Raw genomic sequence first — 24,061 nt, 5'->3', positions numbered from 1 at the left:
TATTTGAACATTTAAAGGGTCAGGATCATATGATCAACATGATTTTTGCATCTTTGCCTGCCCCATCATACTGGTGGGTCCCATACAATGAATTGATTGGATGACATGTACCGTCCCGTCGTGAGTACTCCCTGAGGCCCACTTAAGTTCCAGATCAGCCTAATTTTTAGGCTTCACGCCAAACAGGGAAGGCATGCCTGATCGGTGGAGTAGATATCACGCATCCTGGCTGTTAAGAATCAAGATGATCTGCAACGCAGATGGGCCCCAGTGAAAATGAAGGGTGAGCATACCTATAACCTTATTACCTGTTTGGTAGCCCTATCAGAGTTTTGAATGAAGCCAATTTTCAGACTTTAGGTTAACCTAAGTGGATGCATCTGATGGAGAGGTTGGATGTGATACACAGACCACGTTGGCCTTACTTCAACCTGGTACCACGGTATGTGCCACTGTAGCACACCTCGTTAATGATTTCGTACAGTGATTATGCTCAGCAAATATGCTTGATTGGAGCTTATATTTGAATCATTGACATCAGGCAGATAGGGAATCGGATATATGCATCTTGGTGATGCTGGGAAAGACGTGATGAGGTTGATCAGCATCTTTCTCGTGAATAACTACTCCGAATCCATGGAACTGTCTGGATTCCTCACCAGATAAAACAGAAATAGTTTCTAATAATTTTGAAAATAAATTGATTGATGATAAAAAATAAAAAATAAAATAAAAAATAAGAAAAAAAAGAAAAAAAGAAATTAAATTCCATTAAATAATGAGTTCAAACCTAGGACAGTTTTAGACTCAAATTATTATAAAAAACATAACTTACTACAAATAATAAATTTATAGTAAGTCATTATTTCTACAAGACTTTATAGTTTTTGGCAAAATATATATAGTAAGTGTCGAATTTGGCCTAACCATATGATTCTCCTAATTTTTCTAAGCTTTTTTTTTTCATGTTGGGCACTGATACTCGAAGGATCAAAAATTATGATCAAATTAAAACTTATTATAGTAAAAATAAAAATAAAATGAACTTTTGACCATCAATCTATAGAATCTCGCAAATCCACAACCCAGTTGGCTAAAGTAGCTTCTCTTACCCATAATCATACATGATATGTCGGAAAACTCATTCCAATCTGCAAGATACGACTGTTTTAAGGTTACAAGTCTTATCATCTCTGCCTCCGATCGGCCTGTCTTTGGTCCATCTTTGCCATGAAAGTATCCGACCCACTCTACATCAATTGGGCTCTCATTCTGGATGACCTCAGTTGACAGATGATCCCAGCCATCATTTCTCTTGTTGAGTCAAATATTCATTTTTGACCCTTTATTTGAAAAACACCAATTTATAAAGATGGAATCATCTCTTCTCTGTGGTTTACATCCATGGCCCAACCATTAACAGGGCCATTGAGACAGACTGAGTGGATCGACCTCTCCCAACTAGCCACATCTCCAGTAACCAAACGTAACAAAGGCAAAACCTCGAATCTTAAAAACAATTAAGAAGGAAAAGAAAGAAAAATCCAAACGTTAGAAACTAAATAAGCCAAACCTGAGGTTGAAGAAGGCGCAACAAGCAAAGACGCAAGCAAGAGAAGGTGGGTATGCTCAAAGAAGATGCCGATTCATGATATGCAGTGGGTTCGAGTGTGAGTGTGGGAAAAAGCAAAAATGCTTTGGAATCTCTTTATCCAGAAAAGTATACTGTGATAGTTCACCACCACCCCGTGGCCCGGCCACATAGATATTCCTTTACCCAGGCCTGTGTACGACCTATAGGGATATTTGTGACAAATCCACTCCGTCCATCTGTTTTTTAATACCTCCAAATGTCAGGATTCTAAAAATCAGACAGATACAGAACTCATGTGGACCATAACACACAAAACAGTGGGATTGAACACCCGTGGGTTACAAATTTTTTTTTATCAGGATGAGATTTTTTTATAAAGTTTACCTCAGTGGTAATAACCCTGTGAATGGCTTGGATGGTATATAAATATCATGGTCAGCTTCAGAAAGATTCCAATGATACACGTTTTCATCCCCACTGTTTTGTTTGGTGGAGTAGTGTTTTGGATGTGCATCTTTTAGAATCCATACTACTGTAATCTTTTGGACGAGATGATTGAAATGTATTCGCGCACATGTATATCTATGTGCCACCGACCCGCTTTTGGAAAAGTAATGCAACCCTCTCTTCTCAATCCTCATCTGTATTGTCCAGCTAAGCAAGCATGGTAAAGTAAGGCAACGTCAAATTCAACGCCTGTCGGTACGATCCAGCTAAGCAAGGCATCCACACTTTGAAGGACGCAGGTTTATGCTAAAGCATCAACCTTTTGAAAAGATGTAGTTTACTTTGCAAGACTTTCAAAGTTCATGGGCTACAGACAGTGCTGTACACGAGTAGCACCGAGTCCGGCCTCGGCACAGCTTGGCTCGGCTCCGCCAATACCTAACCCTAGCTCAAATTCAACTTGGCTAGGTCTCCGCGCCTGTCTTACTAGCTCGGCTCAGTTCCGTGAAAAGCTTACGATGGATCAAGCCTGTTTGGCATTTTCCCAAACAAATAGAATTCATTTTCAATTTCTCATAGAATGTAAAACAGTAATAATGTTACACAAACATTTCATCAAAAACTTAGACAGCATCATCAAAATCAAGTACGTAGGCAAGCAACATCAAAATCAAACAGCAAACGTATTCATTCCTTCCCCGCCAACACTTCGTTGAGTTAGTTCATCAAACACTCAGCAAGCAACATTCATATCACAATAACCAAGTCACTGAGCTGATCCGATTCGAGTTGAGGTTCGATTCAAGTCGAGCCCGGGCAAACTCGAAGTCAGCTCGAAATTTTTTCAGGTCCAAAACCAGCTCGACTCTGTACAAATTCAATTTTAAGCCGAGGCGAGTTGAGCTTTTTGGAGTCGAATACTGGCAGAGAGTTACCGCGCCAGGATGCGAAGTGGGACACCATTATATTTGTTGGAAATCCACCCGTCCATCTGTTTGACAATATCATTTTAGGAAATGCAATAAAATATAATTAGGTGGTGCGAGAGAGGAAAAAGTGTAGAAATAGGTTCTTATCATTGAATCCCTGTCTATTGGTTATGGTCATCGAAGCAGGGACGAGTGGAACAACCTCAGACAAGTGGAGCAACCTCGTCCATTCAATCCTTATCTGCACGGTGAGCGGGTTAGGTGAGACCCGGACACCGAAAAGGGTGTGGCCTTACCATGGGGCCACGTTGGTGAATGAATTCTGTATCAACACCGCCCATGCATCCATGTCAACGTCCATCCATTTCTCTATTTCAGGTCATTAACCAAAAAAAAATAAAAAATGCAGCAGATACCTGCGAGGTAAACTATATCATTAATAGGCCGCTAAAGTTTTAGATTAAACTGATATTTGTTTTGTTTTTTTGTTTTCCCGTTCATCCAAGCTTACGTGAACTTATCATTCGAATGAATGGCAAATAAACGTTAATTACAGAAATATTACGTGCACCTTAAGAAGTTTTTAATGGCTGGCGTTTAATCATCACTGCTTCCCTTGATATGGTACATCAAGGTGGGCCCCACAGTAAGGGTCACACCATCTTGGGTGAGTTCGTGGTCTTACCTAATTCGCTCTCCTATTGGCTTGATTTTCTGGCACCATGCCTTGTTTGGTTTGATATCTAATGGTTGGCGTGGCCCACTCAAATAACAAATTAGCTTATTTTTTTTCTTTTATATATACACACACACACCCACACAAGGCATAGTGCGATTTCACCACCTATGGGTATCGAACCCGAGGTCTCGTGTTGAAACTCGTTACATCTAATGTGGGATGAAAAATGTAATGGTTGGAGTGGATTTCATGTAAATATCAAGGTGGTCCCATTAAAACTAAGGTGCGTGACGGAGCCCACTTGGGTGTGCACCTTCAGGGAGGACCGGGGGAAGAGGTGTGTCTAACAAGGAATCATTGATTTCAAGAAAATGAGAGCTGAGTTTAGGTGCGCTAATGAGAGGGCTCCCATTTGGATTTGTGAATTAGTGGCTTTTCTTGTATATTTGCAAGCAGTTTGTTTAGTGTCCGTTATGACTCAGAATCATGCTACTTAGAGGTGACTTTAGTGAACACATTGACCAAGACAAGACGCAAGCTTTTATTGAAGAACGATATTAATGACCACATTTAGTATATGACATGGGTAGAGCGGTGCAACGCTGTCACTATCTATGGATTTCGTGTCGGGTCTCCTATGAACATAGCATAGCATGGATTCAGTATTCATGGTGGTAGATCGTTTCTTGAAAATGACACACTTCATCCCATGCAAAAAGACCATTGATGTGACACACGTGGCGAATCTATTCTTTGGAGAGGTCTTGTGGCTACACGGAGTTATTAAGATTATTACTTTTGATCGTCATACAAAGTTCATTAGCCACTTTTAGCGAACTTTATGCAATCGATTCGGTACAGGACTTCAGTTCAACAATGCCTACTACTCATAGACTGATGGGCAAACTGAAGTTGTCATAGCTCTCAATTACTGGCAATCCACATCCCACGCCAATCTACTGATCTAGATTGTCCAAGTCATTAGAGGACATCATGTATTGATCACGTTTCGAAAACCAAAGTGATGAAAGTTCTTATCCATCCAATCAACTACTAGAAGTTGGTGAATTAAAAATTATACAGTTGGCTATCAAATTAGACTAATTGAATTTAATACTTAGATGTTCAATTGGTAAGAAACTTCCCACCTGCTATATCCACAATGCAGCATAAAACTAGATCGAGTTGATGGCCACACATATCAACCATGCTCTATATATCCATAATGTAGCATAAAACAGGGGTGGCATGGATGGCAATGCATATAAGTCATGCATGCATGGTGGATGAGGCACCACAACTTAAGAAGTGGAGGGAAACGATCACCTTAATTTCCACCCACTTCACCATCCTTGACATTAGTCCGCCTTTCTTTTGTTTTTTTTTTTTGGTAACAAGTGTTTGCCCCCACCATTTTCTTTCTTTTTGGAAAGTAAGTATTTATTAAAAAAGATGAAAGAAAAAGAAAAGTGTGTTTGGCCCACCACTTTCTTTCTTTCTGAAAAATATATATAAGAAAAAAGAAAAGCAGCCATGATGATGGGGCCCATCACATTATTGATTTGGATCACCAAGTAACACGATCCTCTCACAATAATTGATCCATGACAGCTGGAGAGCCGGATGCAGACGGCCCATTTGATGAATCCTGTTGTTAAATCAATTTTATCATCACCGTCCATTGAAGGCCACCCTCCATAAGGATATCATTATCCGGTAGAGTATTATCAGTCATGGACATGATTACACAGATAGATGGTATGGATTCACTTTCAGACTTCCATGTGTAGGAAAATCAAAATAAAAATATTACTATGACAGCAAAAACAACACCCCAAGACCGACTCAATCCGCATCCATATACTATGATGCAGATTGTGTCCTACCCCTAGCCGTACCAGACTCGGTCTCGCATGAGCTCTGCGGGGCCACCGTAATGTATATGGTTTATCCATGCTGTCCATCCCTTTTTTTAGGTCATCTTAAGGCATGAGCACAGAAAGTTGCACATCCAAGGCTCAAGTGGACCACATCACAGGTAGCGCAGTAGTGAAATTGACACTGTGGAAGGACCACCGTGATATTTATTTACCATCCAACTTGTTCATAAGGTTGCATAGACCTAAGCTAAGGGTGGTAGACTCTCAGGAGTTTCAGCACCCCGGCAAGGGTTCGAGTACCAATAGGTGGTGAAATTCCACTAGGGCGTGAGTGTGTGGGGGTGTGCGTGCGTGGGTTAAAAAATAAAAAAGCCGCTAAGGAAAAACACTAATATAAGCTTGATAAAAAATTCTATGGCTCCAAAGACGTTTTTAACGGTGGACATTCAATCCCGGTCTAATTGAAGGTAAGATAATTATGTTTTGGAGCATGGTTTTCAGACCAGGCGACTCATTGTGATTCATTCAGGTTTGAGCCGAGTCACAACTCGTTGACATGGTAGGGAGTGAATTGGCCCAAAATGCCCAAATTAGCATTGAACCGGGGGGTGACTACTGGTGTCTGACCAGATTGGTTCAGACCAAAATCAGACGAGTCACATTTGACTCATCTGGGCCCTTAATCCCATGTTTTGGAGCTACTCCTTTGCCATGTTCAATCATTCTTAATATAAGCCTTTTGCCCTTGGTTTCATGCATGAAATTAGAGTGCCATGTTTAATGAAACCCTAGACTGAAAAGAAGATGTGGAAATTGGAATTAAGAGCTTAGATAAATGAAGGAAATTGAAGCTAGGTTGAGTGGGCCACACAAATATAACTAGAAAAATGTGGAATTAAATGCTTAGATAATCAAAAGAACTTGAAGCTGGGTTTACTGGGCCACACAAAAATATGCACACGCAAAATACACACCAACACAAATCTCCCTGGGCCCCACCATGCTCTATATGTGACATCTAATCTGTTTTTCATCTGAGACAACTCATTCTAAGGAGGTAAAAAATTATGCTGATTGATAACTCAAGTGGGCCACACCATAGGCAAATGTGGGAATAGAGATGTCCACCCTTGAAATCTTCCAGGGGCGCGGCGTGATGTTTATATATATATATATATATATATATATATATATATATATATATATATATATATATATATATAAAATAAAGAAACTTTCCATTGCAACAATAAACATATACAGCAGGGTAATTTCGGGCAGGCCCACTAGAAAAATGTGTGATGTTTATATGATATCTAACATGTGCATAAGGTTACATGGATGATGAAGAGAAAAATTAAATATATACTCTATCCAAGAAGTCAGTTGGTCTGTATCAGGTGATAGATGTATTGGATTTCGAATATACATCATGGTGGGTACATGGTACATTTGCTCTGAGTCGGGAGGAGAGGACACGTGTCTCTGTAACATGGGTGAACTATAGAACACCGTAGTTTTGGAGTGCTACTCACATGGGACCAAAATCAGTAGGACTCTGCATCTTGTCATTATATTCCTGAATTGTTCTGGTGGCTGATAAGATTAGAATGGTATTGTATCGTATCAAACGATAGTTAACCCATGCTTCAAGGTCGGGACTTATCTGCCACTTGACATAGTAGTCTACAACATCCATCCCCCAGATGCACACACATTAAGACAATACTGGCTCATGAAAAATGTGTTTCATTCACAATCAAACTGGGTCCCCATCACTCTTCAAGAACAGGTGATGGCTTCCATTGACATGGCCCACCATAAACATTGCATTTGAGTCATGTTAGATCATAAGATTACATATGTGTATGTTTATTCCACTAACAATGGGGAAATTATACATAGAGAGATGGGATGTCTTGGGAGAAATTTGTGGAGATCAGTTAAGAGATACAATTTTAATTTTAAAAAAGAAAAAAAAAATTGAAAAGGAAATGTACTAATCTAGAAGATTACCTTATTCACTTACTATAACCAGTCAAAAATATAACTTTGAGTCCACATCATAAATAGTTAACATGAATGTCGTCGGTGAATGGGGTCAGCTACCGAAGACAAGGTTGCCATGTAAGCTGATGAGTCCTATCCCCAATTTGTTCGGACTCAGTTGTAGAGTCACCCTGCTCAGCCCATTTCCACTTCGACAGTCTCACCTCTATACATCGGGTCATCTCAATTTTATCCAAAACAATACTACTCTGAAGATCCATCTATATGTGTCCCTGCCACAAAGTAAAAGAGGAGCAGTTAAATTGTAGAATGTCTTAAAAAGTTTGTGCTACAACAATACTCAATGGGAGCTCCTAGCCAATGAATCTTTTGTTCCTTTTTAATAGGCACTTACTGAATTATTTTGTAACTGTCTATTTCCAGGACACTAATTAAAGGGTTAGGATCTCCTATCTTGAGAGATTAGTTTTGGTATCTCCATCCACAATGCGTCCCATCAGATCAACAGTCTAGAACACAATTTGTCCATTCCTTCATCCAGTCCCTTCACGTCCCCATACATCATTTCGTAGCTTATTTTTTAGCTTATAAATAAGCTGAAAAAATGGATGGTAGCATGGATAAAACCACATACATCATTGCAGGGCCATGGAGCTTTTCCGGCACCAATCAGCACCGACGTCGCTACTGGAAAGGTACCTATGGAATCCGAGTCCTCGTCAAAGATTATGATTTTGATAATAAAGTAAAACTCTCGTCAATACTTCAACAAAATCCCATTAGAACAAACGCGGATTGCCTATGTGGCGGGCCTACCTGATGTCTGAGAGAAATCCACTCCGTCCATCCATTTTTCCACATTAAGTTAGACCATTACCCGAAAAATGATGCAGACTGAAAATTCAAGGGGGCCGCACAACAAGAAAAAGTGGGTAGGGAAATGCTTAACCGTTGAAACCACCCTGTGGTCCACTTGAGTTTTGGATCTTCCTCATTTTGGGTTTATGTCGTAACATGATATGGAAAAATGGATGAACGGAATAGATTCATCACAAAAATCATAAGTGGGCCCCACATATCTCAATCCGATTCTACAACTCAATAACCGTTAAAGAAATACAGTAAATCGGACAACAGGAAAAAAGTAAACCAACAGAAAGCAACTCACAGAGAAATGCGATGATGTGTCTTGGCTAGTGCTACTCTATAAGTTCCATAATGGCGGAAACGATGTCACCATTGGCCGCTCTAAGCGCCATGACGGCACTGGACCTGGAAACTCTTGCTTCTTTCATTACCAATTCGATGTCCTCGGGATACAGGCCGGTCTCATCAGCATCCTCATCATCTCCCACTTCATTGAAAAGAGGGAGGAGGAGAGGTTTAGTGGCCAGATCGTTCCATTCCAATGCTTCCCACCACTTCCTAGTTCCTCGGATCTCTCCTTCAAGAGTCATAGACAAGGTGGTGCTGATGGAGAGGGAGATATGCTGCAGCTTATGACAAGCTTTTATATCAATGGATACCATACAACTGCACACAAGTCGCTTGCCGCAAATCTTCTTCAAATTCCATACCTTGTGAAGATTGAGAATCTTTAACATAGGCAATGTGATGATAATCTCATTATTACTGTTGTCTACTTCACTTATCTCTTCTTCTTCCTCATCGGCCACTAATTCTTCCATTCCTTCGCAATTACATATAAATATTGTTTCAAGGTTCTTGAGGTTCTTCAACGACGCAACCGAAAATAGATTCTTCAGCCCGTGGCATTCTTTGATTGTTACCTCCTTCAAGTTTCGAAAGGCACCAGGTGTTGCAGCTCCCTGATAGAAAGTTTGCAGGTTTTGTAAGCCATGAAGAGATAAGTGTTGTAAGGCGGTGAGGAAATAGGCATTATCAATGAACTCCATGCTGGGGCATTTGTAGATGCACAAGCCATTTGTATTGGCAGGCATTAAGAGGGGATTCTTTCTAGTGGCGATTTGCAGGTCATTTACGAATACAGAACGCTCCACGGAATCTAAAAAGCGTTTCTTCACAGAATTTAAATCGTATTGCTGCAATAGTGAGGTGTTTGCTTTCATAGACATTCTGTTCCCATATCCGACATCGAAAGAGAATTTCTTCAACTTTTGCCACTGCCCAGATTCACTGTAATGTAAGAAGGTCGCCACATTAGGAAAAGAGAGTCTAAGATGAACCAACCGAGTTAGTCTTGTGATCTCATCTAATAGGCTTCTCTCTTGGGGCTTGAATGGCTGAATACAGTGGCTGTACAATGCCGAGAAGTGCTCGAGACGGAGAAGCTTAGATACTAGTCCTGCCTGAATCCTTTTCAAATTGTGCATTTCCGATAAGTCAAGGAATCTTAGTTTTTTTAATCGTTTCATACCTGGCGGAAGTCGCTGAATGGCTGTGGAAGAGAGATCCAATAGCCTCAGCTCATTCAGGCCTGCTAGTGAAGGAACTGTGGTTAAAAACCCACAGCATTTTAGTACCAGGGCACGGAGGTTCACCAAATTAGAAAGTGAGTCAGGCAGGCACTTGATGCTAGCATAGGATAAATCAAGGACTTTGAGGACACACATATGCTGAAACAAGGATGGAGTGATATGACCTTCAAGAGGATTACCTTGCAAAAACAAGGTAGTGAGTTTACAGCAGTTGGGTGTTTCTAAGAGACTCTTGATTCCACTGTACATCAAGGAAACCCTCTCAACATCTTTTACCCATTCCTCATCTTTCAAAGACTCTTCCATTATGTTCCCAGCGTTGACTATGAAGCGTGGTTCATGATTCGTTATGATGATCGCCATATCTCTAAGTAAGTCATGCATCTTTACAAACTCAATGCCATTATAATCAACGCCGCTTTCTAGCATGCAAGCACGCACAAGTCTGTTCACTATGAAATACCCGTTGTCAATTTCAGCTTCAGTATCCCCTACTTCATCTATTAACCCCTCCCAAATCCAATATTTAATTACCTCTTCTACAGGGATCTGGTAATCTTCTGGATATAATGAGCAATACAGGAAACAAGCACGACTCTTGTCATCATTCAAGCGATCATAACTGAACTTTAGCCGCCCAAAGACATTATCTTGCATGCCTTCGATGTCGGTCGTTAAGCCTCTCAATTGATTCAATGCGTGCCTCCATTCATGAATGTCATCAACATCCCTAAGAGCCCCACCAACCGTGACGAGCGCCAGTGGCAAACCTCCACATTCTTCAACCACAAGCTCCGCGACAGCTTCTACATCTGAATCCAGCTCCATGTCACTACCGATATGGTCTTTGAATAGAAGCCATGCTTCCTCTTCAGAAAGTGTTTCTACTCTAATGGTTTTCTTTGTCTTCATTCCACGACAAACATCCGATGATCGAGTCGTCAATGCTATCTTGCAATCATTCTCTTCACTAGGTTCAGGAATTCCAACTTTTTCTAGTGAAAATGCCTTCCACATATCATCTAGGATGAGCAAAAACTTTTGACTCTTCATTAATGCTTCATGTAATGCTGTTGCCCTGCTCTCTTCGTCATCATCACACTCTTTCAAGTCCAATTTAACATGCTTCGCAATTTTTGCTTGCAGCCTCTTCAAATCAAGATCTTGTGACACAGTCACCCAGATAATACTATGAAAAAGTTTGGCATCCTTGAGACGATTGTTAATGTTCTTCATGATTGTCGTCTTTCCTACCCCTCCCATCCCATATATGCCAATGATTCCTATTTTTTCATCCATTATCCAATCTAAAATCTGATCTAATGTTTTTTCAGCTGATGTTTTACCTTTTAGAAAAGTCATGGGTAAGGTATGTGCTGTTGCTGGTAGCTCATCAATCGCAACACCGCCCTCAAATAATCCGTTTTCCATGAGCATGTCCATTTCAGAAATTTTTTCCAAAGCTCCTTTGCTTAGTTTCCAACCTATACAATAATTGCGCAAACATCCTATGCCACATCTATTATATTCTTCAAATTTGTTCTCGATGACCGTCACTTTATTTTTAACATTTTCAACTTCGTTCAACCAATTGCTCACTTCAGCTAGGGGAACCATCCTCTGCAACTTAGCTCTCTCAACTTTATCACTCACATCTTTTACTCGAGCAACAAGTCTATCCCTCTTTGTTTTCAAATGCTCCACATTTTTGTTTAGATCAATCACATAAATTATCTGTTGAGCAAGTGGATTCCACAGTAACTTCACAACTTCAAAATGATCCTTAAAACAATCCATCACTGCATGAGACAATGAAAGCAGACATATCAGACCTTGAGAGTTGGAACAACTAAAAGCAGATTGAAGAGTTTGTTCAATTAGCAAGAGAAAAGACGAAAGAAAATGAGTTGGTTCAACTGAAGAAAACCAATCAGGTGTTTTACTCCCGTGGGTAAATAATAAGATGCCACTTTTCTTTCTTTCTTTCTTTCTTTCTTTCTTTTTTTTTCCCCCTGTAAATAAAATAACAAGATGCCACTTGACTATGGGTTCTGATATTTAAATTGCAATAATAAGATGAGAGGTCGGAGATGACTAAGTCCACTTTTATGAGTTGAGATCGAACTAGTAGATAATGAGGAAGCAGCTGCATGATTATATTAGGGCAACCTCGAGGAACAAATCCAATGTATGGCCATCTTTACAAATTGCTGAGATAACATGTAAATCTATTGGTGAATTCCAACCTTTAACTTTCTATAAGCTCTTCGTTTTTACTCTTTGGCTGGTCAAGGATGCAGTTAGAAGTTTCTTTACTGTGCCCCTATTTCAGGCTGTAGAAGCCTACTCTAAAAGCAATGCAGTAGTAGTCTGCTTTCGCATCCTGTCGAAAATCTACACAACTTTCCTGGGGATTTTATTGCCAATGGTCTTGCAAAAAAGAATGGATTACCATATATATAGCAATTCAATGGTATTTTTCTTTTGTAGAGCTATAGGAAGGATGACGAAGTGCTCAACTCTCTTAACCAACTCATGTGATCGATGGTCTACATCAATGGTTGGACATTTCTAGTATAATTAAATATAGATATTCAATTCCCTTACCCTTGATTGGATGGTTAGGATCACCTGATCAAAGTGATTTTTATTTATTTTTATTTTTTGAGGGAGGGAGAAACAAAGTTTCGGGCATACATCATGAATGGTTTGGAGCAATGATGATTAAATAATTTGTAGTATAATTAATATGGACTGTCCATTTCCCTACAACGTCCATTTTGTTGGCCATGGATTTCCAGGATAAATTTCTGTTTTTGAAGTATAAGATCATCAGACAAAATGATTGTTGAGAGGAACAGAGGAAGATGAGATGTGGCCTAGAATATAGATGGTCTAGATCCATGATTTTAAATGGTTTTTTTTGTCAGAAACTATCTAAACCATCGATTTTGTGGGCCAAAGATCATAATATCAAAGTGACTCTAGAGAGTAACGTGAGAATAATAAATGGGGTGACAAGATGAAGGATCTAATCAATGATAGCACAGCATTTCCTCATAAATGGTTTGTGCACCTTGTTGGGTGTTGATAGGATGGTGAAGTTCATCAAATAGAAGTGACTCTTGAGAGCAAAGGGATTGCTTGTGTGGTTTTGGCATGGTAGAGGGATTTGGACTTTTTGAAGTGGATCTGTTCAAATGCATGGTGCTGCTGTTTTTCTGTCCCTGTGCTAGGGCTGTTTAAGTTTGGAGAGTCTGGGCCTGAATCAGTTATTGTATTTGGTAGGCTCAAGGTTAGTTCTGGGGAATCCGTAGCAGCTGGACCTTGAAGCAAGGATGGTGCCCCTTTTTATTAGCCACTGATTAGATTGATAGATTAATAAATCTAACTGATTACTGCAAAATATAAGAGGAAGTAAAGGAGGGACCCATATGATTGACAGTCTAGATCCATTATTGGACCCTTTTTGGTCAAAGATTTGGCCCATTCATTTTGGATCATTGGAACAGTGATTAGAAAGCAATTTATACTTAAACCTAGTAACTTGGCTGGTGTTTCCTGAAAGATTAGTTTGACTGAGGAGTGAGTCGGTTATCATTGAGACAAGTCAACAAGCCTTCCTGAACAGTGAGTTTTCCAGAGTCATCTGGGCTGAATTTAGAGTCTCAAGTCACAGAAAGTTCAGAACCATGTTGAATAGAGAATGTTGGCCATTTTATTCCTTCTCAATGGTTAGCTACATGTTAAGGAATTTTTCAAGTATTCTAGAGTATATGTTCTACAAAATGTACTAAGTTGTGGTTAATTTCCACTATTGATTCCTTAAAAGTAACCACGAATGAGGAAATTTTCACCAAATAATCTACCATGAAATAACATTCAACACTTGATGAGAATAATCAACTAATAGTATAATTGAAACATTAATTAAGCAATTTGCAATGATACCCAAATGGTAAAAACATGCTCCATTGAATTGGTTTTTGGGACTACCTCAAGCTCTAGCTGGGGTTTGTAGACACACGAGTGGTATATTGTTGATGTGGAAACCGTTGATTAGCAACAGCGAAATCCGATGGTCACAAGATTTGTATGAGCAAGGTGAATGTAGAGATGAATTGTGTCCAGAGCACTAAAAATAATGAGAACATTATTTTAGAAAAAAGAAAAAGTAAGAACAATGAGCATGAAATATGCTACGTGTTTGAGTAAAAAACAACAAAAAATAGATGGGTATTCCATATGAAAGTGAAATAATTAAATTAAGAGAGCTCTCCTAATACTATAACCATGTCTTAGAATATTTGTTTGGTTTATGGGTACGCTCCAGTGGCACTGGAAGCTTATAGTGGGAACAGGAAGACGTGGGCCCAGTGATGTACTCACATCATTCAACCCGTACATAAGCTGTGTCACCTTGGAAAACCCCAGGATTCCAAAAATCAGCACTAGCCAAAACTCATATGGGCCACAACACAGGGAACGTGGAGTAGGGGACCCACCGTGTTGTGTGTATATATAATTAATCAAGTCTGTTCATACCATTCATCCGGTCCAGATGAAGTCAGGTCAAAACTCAAGATGTTTTCTGTTTCATGTGGGCCCTGTGTAATTCAAAGGTTGTGTTCCCTCACAAATTGTTCCCCTCCTTTTTTTTTCTAGCCCAAACTACATGTGGATCACCCAGTTTTTGGGGTTTTCTGACATGACGCAGTTGATAGATGGGTTGGATGGAGATGTACATGAGCCGAGTTAGCTTGTGACTTGTTGACTCAGCTTGAAACTGAGTTCGAGCCAATTCAAGCTGCTTTTTTGAACTCAAAAAAAATTCAAACTGAGTCCGAGCTAGATTGAGCTCGGCTCGGAACTTGAATCGAACTTCACTCGGTTTAAATTGATTTGATTCAAATCAGATTCACTTAATATAAATATTTTGTAAATATTTATATATTTAAATAAGTTATATATATATATATATATATATATATATATATATATATATATATATATATATATATATATATATTAAAAACCTTTAAACCTAAACTCAAACTCAGCTTGTAGGCTCAAGCTCATCTCGAACTTAGCTCGATCTGCTAGCTGAGCTGAGCCGAGTTTGACTTGGGGTAGCCTGTTGGCTGAGCCGAGCTGAGTTGGGCCAAGCTTAACCCAGTTCAGCTAGTGTACAGCAGCACAAGGCCTCCACATCTACTATAAGAACGTTGCACCGTTAAAAACTTCCTAGGGCCCACATAATGTTTCTGTAATGTTTATTTGCCATCTAACCTGTTGATAAGGTCACAAAAACCGGGATGAAGGAAAATAAATAATGGCTTGATCCAAAACTTGTGGCCCACAATAAGTTTTAGTGGTCAGTCACCACTGTTTCCTATGGTATGGTCCACCTGAGATTTGCATCTGCTTCATTTTTGCGATCATGCTTAAAATGATATAGGAAAACGGATGGACGGTGTTGATATAGAATACATACATCAACGTGGGCCCCATGGTGAGGGCCACACCTAATCGGCTCCCATGTCAATATCACACTGACCCAGACAACCATAACCATCTGACCACTACCCTTTAATATGGACAGTCAAGATTATATACAGAAAACCAGGTCAATCAACAATTCGATCGGTTTATTAGCTGGGCCCCAACCTAGACTGCTTATGATAATCAAGAATCACTTTTGATAGAAACCCTAACCATTTCCATCCATGGCTTGGAAAAATGATGGCAACAAAAAGCAAGATTAAATCAATTAAGGATGGATTGGATGATCCTATCAGTGTGATTTTTAAAATGTAACTGAAACATTTTTTCATTTTTTCATATGTAGGATTACTCAAAATGTAAGCATGCTCTATTAAATCAATTGTCTGGCCTACCTCAACCAGTGCCGGGCAGGCTTCTTGACCGACTGTTGATGAGCGAGAATGGCAAGAATCAGATAAAGTTGAAATCGAACGGCTTGTAGAGGCACTGATGAGCAATCCCGTAGTACAGATGGAGACACGGACAGACGGTGGATGTACGAAAATTTCAAGAAATGGAAAAGGTGAAATCGAACGGTTTGTAAAGGTTCTATGAGCAATCTGTACTACCAACGGATGGATAGACGGTGGAAGGAGATAAGAAATTATAGCGTTTGAGAAGGAAACAGTGGGAAGAAGAAGGCAAAAACTTCAATAGTCAATCAAACATCACAATAGTCAAACAAAGGCACATGGGGTTAGAACTCTCCAAGTGGAAATTATTCTATACTCTGGCAGACGACGATTCTTGATGCCTTCACAAGCAAAAGAAAATCGTACATGGGACCCACATTCACTCAAATAAAACCAACTAAACTATAGAACTCATTGTCGTTCGGGGAATTGAGGCCTCTGATTTGTGGACACTTGTTTGTTGAAATAGGACAACCGTCCAATAAATGTGGATGGATCGGATTGTCATGAAATCCAATAAGCATGATTTTTGGTTCACGATGCATCTAAACTTGGATTCGTAATTTGGACGGTTTGATGTAAATTAGTTGTATGCCAAGCATGTAGTTTTCTAAGAGGCTGTAGATCATCAAACACAATGTGTCAGAGTATCAAAGGTTTTCTTTAAAATAAAGTGTTTAGGTTATCTTTTCAATGACTGCAATGTCAAAGTCTTGCAACTTGGTATTATATTACAAGCTTTAATCTATTTAATGGGTTAATTAATGTTACTCCATTTGCCATGAAAAAATTAGCGGAGAGATATTTGGAGAAATTTTCAGAGGAAAAAGAGAGAAGCAGGTCAAATCCAAGCCTCATGTTTGCTTGAATAAATCTAAGATGTTGGTTTCTAAGCATACAGATTTCTAAAATTTTGTTAATATACCTGCTTCATTTTTAAAATCTCATTTAATTCCATAAAATCTCAAATGCTACTACCCATCTCTTAAAACTTAGATGTGAAAAAATGTCCTTTTACAATTGGCACGCCTTAAATATAATTGAGCTTTTAATATCACCACAGTGTAGTTAAGGTTTAATTTATTATTTACAAATTCTAGACTTGTTAATTAATGAGAAAAGCTCAATTGCTTTCAGAGTACCCGAAGTTGTAGTGCTCCGAGTTGCTTCAGCTCAGTTAGACGGCCCAATCAATTGATCTGAACTACTCATTAAGTGCACAACATATATTTATGAGGCTGATTTTTACGTGAAGTGTTCCTTATGGTGGGGCCAATCTATTGAAGGGATTGGATGTCTATTGCAATTAGCATGTTAGAAGTTGTTTGCTATGTGGACTAATCTCTCTCTCTCTCTCTCTCTATATACATATATATATGCACCCTTTTTTGTGAAAACTCATTAGAATATTTTTGAGATCTCATCACATCACATGTGATGTGAACCCAAAATCTGAAGTGATACAACACCCCATGAAACCCATGCTCAAGTTTTACCTTGATCCGAAACTTCAGTGCGCCATGGCAAAATGGAAGTTTTGGATCAGGGTAAAAGTTGAGGGCCATGGCAAAATGGAAGTTTTGAATCAGGGTAAAAGTTAAGCCCAGGCGTATGGGGTGCCATATCACATGGACAATTCAAATTTTGCACACATATCATAGGTGACGAGTTCTCAAAAAGTTCTTAGAGTGAACATTCTTATATATATATATATATATATATATATATATATAGAGAGAGAGAGAGAGAGAGAGAGAGAGAGAGAGAGAGAGAGAGAGAGAGAGAGAGAGAGATGCTCACACACAACTAGCTGGACCATCCAACTAGTTTGATTAATTATTGCTAATTAATGCTTAGAAAGAGAGACGGTTTGTTCTCAGTGGTTTTTGCTCACCAACTGAGACAAAAGGGCAGACTTTTGACTTCAGTGTCTCAACAACCGAGGCAAAAGGGCAGACTTTTGGCCTTAGTTTCTAACAAACCGAGGCAAAATGGTATACTTTTGGCCTCAGTTTCTCAATAACCGAGGCAAAAGGGCAGACTTTTGCCCTCAGTTCTCTACAACCGAGGCAAAAGGGCAGACTTTTAGCCTTAGTTGCTCACCAACCAAGGCAAAATGGCTGACTTTTGGCTACAATTTCTCACCAACTAAGACAAAAAGGCAAACTTTTGCCCTCAGTTCTCAACAATCGAGACAAAAGGGCAGACTTTTAGCCTCGGTTGCTCACCAATCGAGGTAAAAGGGCAAACTTATGGCCTCAGTTTCTCACCAACCGAGGCAAAAAGGCAGACTTTTGCCCTCAGTTCTCAACAACCGAGGCAAAAGGGCGGACTTTTAGCCTCAGTTGCTCACCAATCGAAGTAAAAGGGCAGACTTTTGGCCTCAGTTTCTCACTAACCGAGGCAAAAGGGCAGACTTTTGTCCTCAGTTCTTAACAACCGAGGCAAAAGTGCAGACTTTTAGCCTCAATTGCTCACCAACCAAAGCAAAAGAATAGACTTTTGGTCTTAATTTCTCACTAACCGAGGCAAAAAATGAATTTTTAACCTCAGTTCTTTTACAACCGAGGCTAAAAACCACATTTAGCCTCATTTTTTTGAACCGAGGCTAAAAAATTGAGGCTAGAGGCCTACTTTCTTGTAGTGCATCAAAGGTCTGCACGACCTAATAGATTGGATGTCAAATAAATAGGACAGTAGGCCTTATGAGGATTTTAATGGTGTGTATTCAATCACTACTGTTTTCTTGTGGTGTGGTCCACCTGAGATTTATATTCCCTCATTTTTGGGATAAAGACCTGAAATGATATGTAAAAATGGATGGACAGCATGGATAAACCACATACCTCATGGTGGGCCCCACAGAGCACAGACCACTGGCCACTGGGCTAGTGGCAGCGACTATAGCCAAACCACGTCCGCAAAAATAATTAAAGAAGGAGAGTAGTGCATTAAATGAGCTGAGAGATATGCAGAGTGGGATGATTAAATAAGTGGTACATGTGTGATATATTGGAGCGATGCCCCCACATGTCTACAACATCTAGTTCGTTTGTTAGATTGGGTCCTATGTAAGCATATTAAAGATTTTTTTTAAATCAATAATATAATATTCATTTACAAGATAAGTGAGTTGCTAATCAATATTACTATGAGATCAACCTTTGGGAGCTTCCGATGAGGTCGAACAGTGTGGGCCCCGCCGTGACATATCTTGAACATCCACATCATCAATCAAATGCACCATTTCATGGTGGACCATGGGTCTAAAAATCAGGTCAGTCAAAGACATAAGTACGCAAAGCGATAGACAAAAGTTAAGCAGTCACTGACCCATTGAAACGTTCATGATCATTTATAGGGCCCACTGAGATGTGGTTCAAACATCCGGCCCATCCATTGTGTGTCCCACTTGGATGAGTGGTTACACAAACTTAGCATGCATGCGTGTCTAGGACTGCGAGGTCGGCTTCATGGGAGCTTCCCATGAGGTTGAGCTCCATTGGCTAAACCGTGATCCATGTCGGACAGCCACCTCATTAGTCAGATGCATCCTTCCATGGTGGGGCACCAGCCTAAAAATAAGCCAATCAATGACTTTGGCTGGCCACACCATAGACAACAGTAGAGAGTAGCTACCACCCATTCTGACCTTCATGATTGTTTACATATAAGGCCAAATTAGGTGTCGTTCCGACATTACTTGAACAATTGCCATACCAAATTCTGTTTTACATATGAACAAATTGCTAACTATGATCTGGTTCCATACTTGGAGGTAAGAAAAGTGGCCTACACATTGTTACTAATAGATAGATAATCTAACTGGAAAAACAATACATGCTGCTTTTTTGAACTCAAAAAAAATTCAAACTGAGTCTGAGCTAGATTGAGCTCGGCTCGGAACTTGAATCGAACTTCACTCAGTTTAAATTGATTTGATTCAAATCAGATTCACTTAATATAAATATTTTGTAAATATTTATATATTTAAATAAGTTATATATATATATATATATATATATATATATATATATATATATATATATATATATATTAAAAACCTTTAAAGCTAAACTCAAACTCAGCTTGTAGGCTCAAGCTCGAACTCAGCTCAAAAGATCGAGCTCAAGCTCATCTCAAACTTAGCTCAATCTGCTAGCTGAGCCTAGCCAAGTTTGAGTTGGGGTAGCCCGTTGGCTGAGCCGAGCTGAGTTGGGCCAAGCTTAACCCAGTTCAGCTAGTGTACAGCAGCACAAGGTCTCCACATCTACTATAAGAACGTTGCACCGTTAAAAACTTCCTAGGGCCCACATAATGTTTCTGTAATGTTTATTTGCCATCTAACCTGTTGATAAGGTCACAAAAACCGGGATGAAGGAAAATAAATAATGGCTCGATCCAAAACTTGTGGCCCACAATAAGTTTTAGTGGTCAGTCACCACTGTTTCCTATGGTATGGTCCACCTGAGATTTGGATCTGCTTCATTTTTGCGATCATGCTTAAAATGATATAGGAAAACGGATGGACGGTGTTGATATAGAATACATACATCAACGTGGGCCCCATGGTGAGGCCCACACCTAATTGGCTCCCATGTCAATATCACACTGACCCAGACAACCATAACCATCTGATCACTACCCTTTAATATGGACAGTCAAGATTATATACAGAAAACTAGGTCAATCAACAATTCGATCGGGTTATTAGCTGGGGCCCAACCTAGACTGCTTATGATAATGAAGAATCACTTTTGATAGAAACCCTAGCCATTCCCATCCATGGCTTGGAAAAATGATGGCAACAAAAAGCAAGATTAAATCAATTAAGGATGGATTGGATGATCCTATCAGTGTGATTTTTTAAAAAATAAAATATGTCTTGACTTAATGTAACTGAAACATTTTTTCATTTTTTCATATGCAGGATTACTCAAAATGTAAGCATGCTCTATTAGGGCCTGTTTGGATGCCTGTAAGTTGGGTAAGTGGGAAGTTACTTACAGGGAAGTCACTTACAGGTGGTGTTTGGGGGAGAAAAATCACCTGTAAGTAACTTACAACCTATAAGTCACTTACAGGCAAATCTACCAAAAAACTGCAGGGGGATGGGGGTGGGAAGTCACTTCCCTGTAAGTCACTTACAGGCTCAACAGTCAGATTTTTAAAAAGAGGGGAAGAGGGAGAAACGCACCAACCCGCCAAATCTCTCTCCGTCTCTGCAATCTCTCGCTGCAGTTACTGCCTTCCGTCTCTTCTCCTCCTAAAACGGTAGGGTTTCATCTACCCTTTTTTTCTCCTTTAAAAACGGGAGTGGTTCGATGTTACTCTGTAAGGCACGTTGGCATCCAAACAGTCACTTATACGCACCTGTGTATTTTTTCACACGTGTCATGGGCCTCTAATCCGAACGGACCATGTGATGCAGCATCCCATGAAACCGTCAGGGACTGTGGCCTGTGGTTGGTGATCCCGTAGATCGTTTATCTGGTTGGTGATCCTGTGATGTACTTGCAGTGTTGGTGAATCTCTTAGATTGCACAGTTAGAATGCAAGTAATTTAATGATCTACATCAGTGTTGGTGAATCTCTTAGATCCTGAGCATCAAACTCCTCATTAGAAAATGAGAAAAACTTTGATAATAGAGTGGAATTGATGATGCGCTGGCCCTTGGAAATTACATCAAATTGCACAGTTGAAATGCAAGTAATTTAATTATTAGATTTTTTATTAATGTTTTTAAGTTCATTCTCAATGCTTAAATTGAGTTATTACTCCATATTATAGATTTTTTGACTTCGTGGGCTTACTTTTATAGCCTACTTGATGATTGATTTAGCTTAATAATTATCTCAAATATTCATCTTGATGGGCTTAACAAAATAACATATTTGATCCCATGTTTTTTTATATGATTATAACATTTTAGAACGATTCCCCAATCTAAGCTATGCTCGATATGAATATACAGTTTTTTACCTGTAAGTGTAAGTAACTTACAGGTTATCTAAACAGAAAAAGTGACTTACCTGCAAGTAACTTACAACTTACATCCAAACAGGTTACCTGTAAGTAACTTTCACCTGTAAGTCACTTACAGGTAAGTCACTTGCAACATAAAAGAACTTACAGGCATCCAAACAGGCCCTTAAATCAATTGTCTAGCCTACCTCAACCAGGGCCGGGCAGGCTTCTTGGCCGACTGTTGATGGGCGAGAATGGCGAGAATTAGATAAAGTTGAAATCGAACGGCTTGTAGAGGCACCGATGAGCAATCCCGTAGTACAGATGGACGCACGGACAGACGGTGGATGTACGAAAATTTCAAGAAATGGAAAAGGTGAAATCGAACGGTTTGTAAAGGTTCTATGAGCAATCTGTACTACCAACGGATGGATAGATGGTGGAAGGAGATAAGAAATTATAGCGTTTGAGAAGGAAACAGTGGGAAGAAGAAGGTAAAAACTTCCATAGTCAATCAAACATCACAATAGTCAAACAAAGGCACGTGGGGTTAGAACTCTCCAAGTGAAAATTATTCTATACTCTGGCAGACTACGATTCTTGATGCCTTCACGAGCAAAAGAAAATCGTACATGGGACCCACATTCACTCAAATAAAACCGACTAAACTATAGAACTCAGTGTCGTTCGGGGAATTGAGGTCTCTGATTTGTGGACACTTGTTTGTTGAAATAGGACAACCGTCCAATAAATGTGGATGGATCGGATTGTCATGAAATCCAATAAGCATGATTTTTGGTTCACGATGCATCTAAACTTGGATTCGTAATTTGGACAGTTTGATGTAAATTAGTTGTATGCCAAGCATGCAGTTTTCTAAGAGGCTGTAGATCATCAAACACAATGTGTCAGAGTATCAAAGGTTTTCTTTAAAATAAAGTGTTTAGGTTATCTTTTCAATGACTGCAATGTCAAAGTCTTGCAACTTGTTATTATATTACAAGCTTTAACCTATTTAATGGGTTAATTAATGTTACTCCATTTGCCATGGAAAAATTAGCGGAGAGAAATTGGGAGAAATTTTCAGAGGAAAAAGAGAGAAGCAGGTCAAATCCAAGCCTCATGTTTGCTTGAATAAATCTAAGACGTAGATTTCTAAAATTTCATAAATATACCTACTCCATTTTTAAAATCTCATTTAATTCCATAAAATCTCAAATGCTACTACCCTTCTCTTAAAACTTAGATGTGAAAAAATGTCCTTTTACAGTTGGCGTGCCTTAAATATAATTGAGCTTTTGATATCACCACAGTGCAGTTAAGGTTTAATTTATTATTTACAAGTTCTAGATTTGTTAATTAATGAGAAAAGTTCAATTGCTTTCAGAGTACCGGAAGTTGTAGTGCTCCCAGTTGCTTCAGCTCAGTTAGACAGCCCAATCAATTGATATGAACTACTCATTAAGTGCACAACATATTTTATGAGGTTGATTTTTGCGTGAAGTGTTCCTCATGGGGGCCAATCTATTGAAGGGATTGGATGTCTATTGCAATTAGCATGTTAGAAGTTATTTGCTACGTGGATTAAAACTTATTGTCCAACTAGTTATACTTTAGACTCTCTCTCTCTATACACACACACACCCATTTTTGTGAAAACTCGTGAGAATTTTTTTGAGATCTCATCACCTGCGACATAAACCCATGATAGAACACCCCATGAAACCCCATGCCCAACTTTTACCTTGATCGGAAACTTCAATGAGCCATGGCAGAATGGAAGTTTTAGATAGGGTTAAAGTTGAGCTCTGGGTGTATGGGTGTTATATCACATGGACAGTTTAAATTTTGCACACATATCATAGGTGATGAGTTCTCAACAAGTTCTTAGTTCTCACATAGGAACTGGTGGAGTGAGCATTCCTCTCCCTCTCTCTCTCTCTATATATATATAACTAACTGGACCGTCCAACTAGTTTGATTAATTAATGCTAATTAATGCTTAGAAAGAGAGAAGCTTTTAGAGCAAGTGGTTAATTGTCCTGCATCAAATTGGTATCAGAGCGGAAAGTCTCGTGTTCGAGACTCCTCACCGGGAGTGATTAATGCAAGGGCATTTTCACACTAGGCTCGAGTGG

General features: G+C 39.3%; 1 protein-coding gene across 3 annotated transcripts; it reads right to left on the bottom strand.

The window, feature by feature from the left end:
• Positions 1-7,310: 7,310 nt before the first annotated feature.
• On the bottom strand, positions 7,311-22,408 carry LOC131233347 (disease resistance protein At4g27190-like). Of its 3 annotated transcripts, none has more exons than XM_058230201.1 (4): positions 22,130-22,408; positions 13,992-14,133; positions 8,708-11,797; positions 7,311-7,811 (listed from the first exon to the last, which is right to left on the bottom strand). In XM_058230201.1, coding segments are annotated over exons 2-3 (3,060 nt in total). In that variant the 5' UTR covers positions 13,993-14,133; positions 22,130-22,408; the 3' UTR covers positions 7,311-7,811; positions 8,708-8,738. The 3 variants fall into 3 exon arrangements, with proteins under 3 accessions (XP_058086184.1, XP_058086118.1, XP_058086050.1); XM_058230135.1 differs by lacking the exon at positions 22,130-22,408 and adding an exon at positions 15,896-16,332 and having other exon boundaries at positions 7,311-8,238; XM_058230067.1 differs by lacking the exon at positions 22,130-22,408 and adding an exon at positions 15,896-16,331.
• Positions 22,409-24,061: the final 1,653 nt, after the last annotated feature.

This window comes from Magnolia sinica, chromosome 1 (assembly GCF_029962835.1).
Source record: "Magnolia sinica isolate HGM2019 chromosome 1, MsV1, whole genome shotgun sequence".
In the NCBI taxonomy this organism is placed as follows: domain Eukaryota; kingdom Viridiplantae; phylum Streptophyta; class Magnoliopsida; order Magnoliales; family Magnoliaceae; genus Magnolia; species Magnolia sinica.
This window is presented reverse-complemented; position numbering and strand designations above follow the sequence as displayed.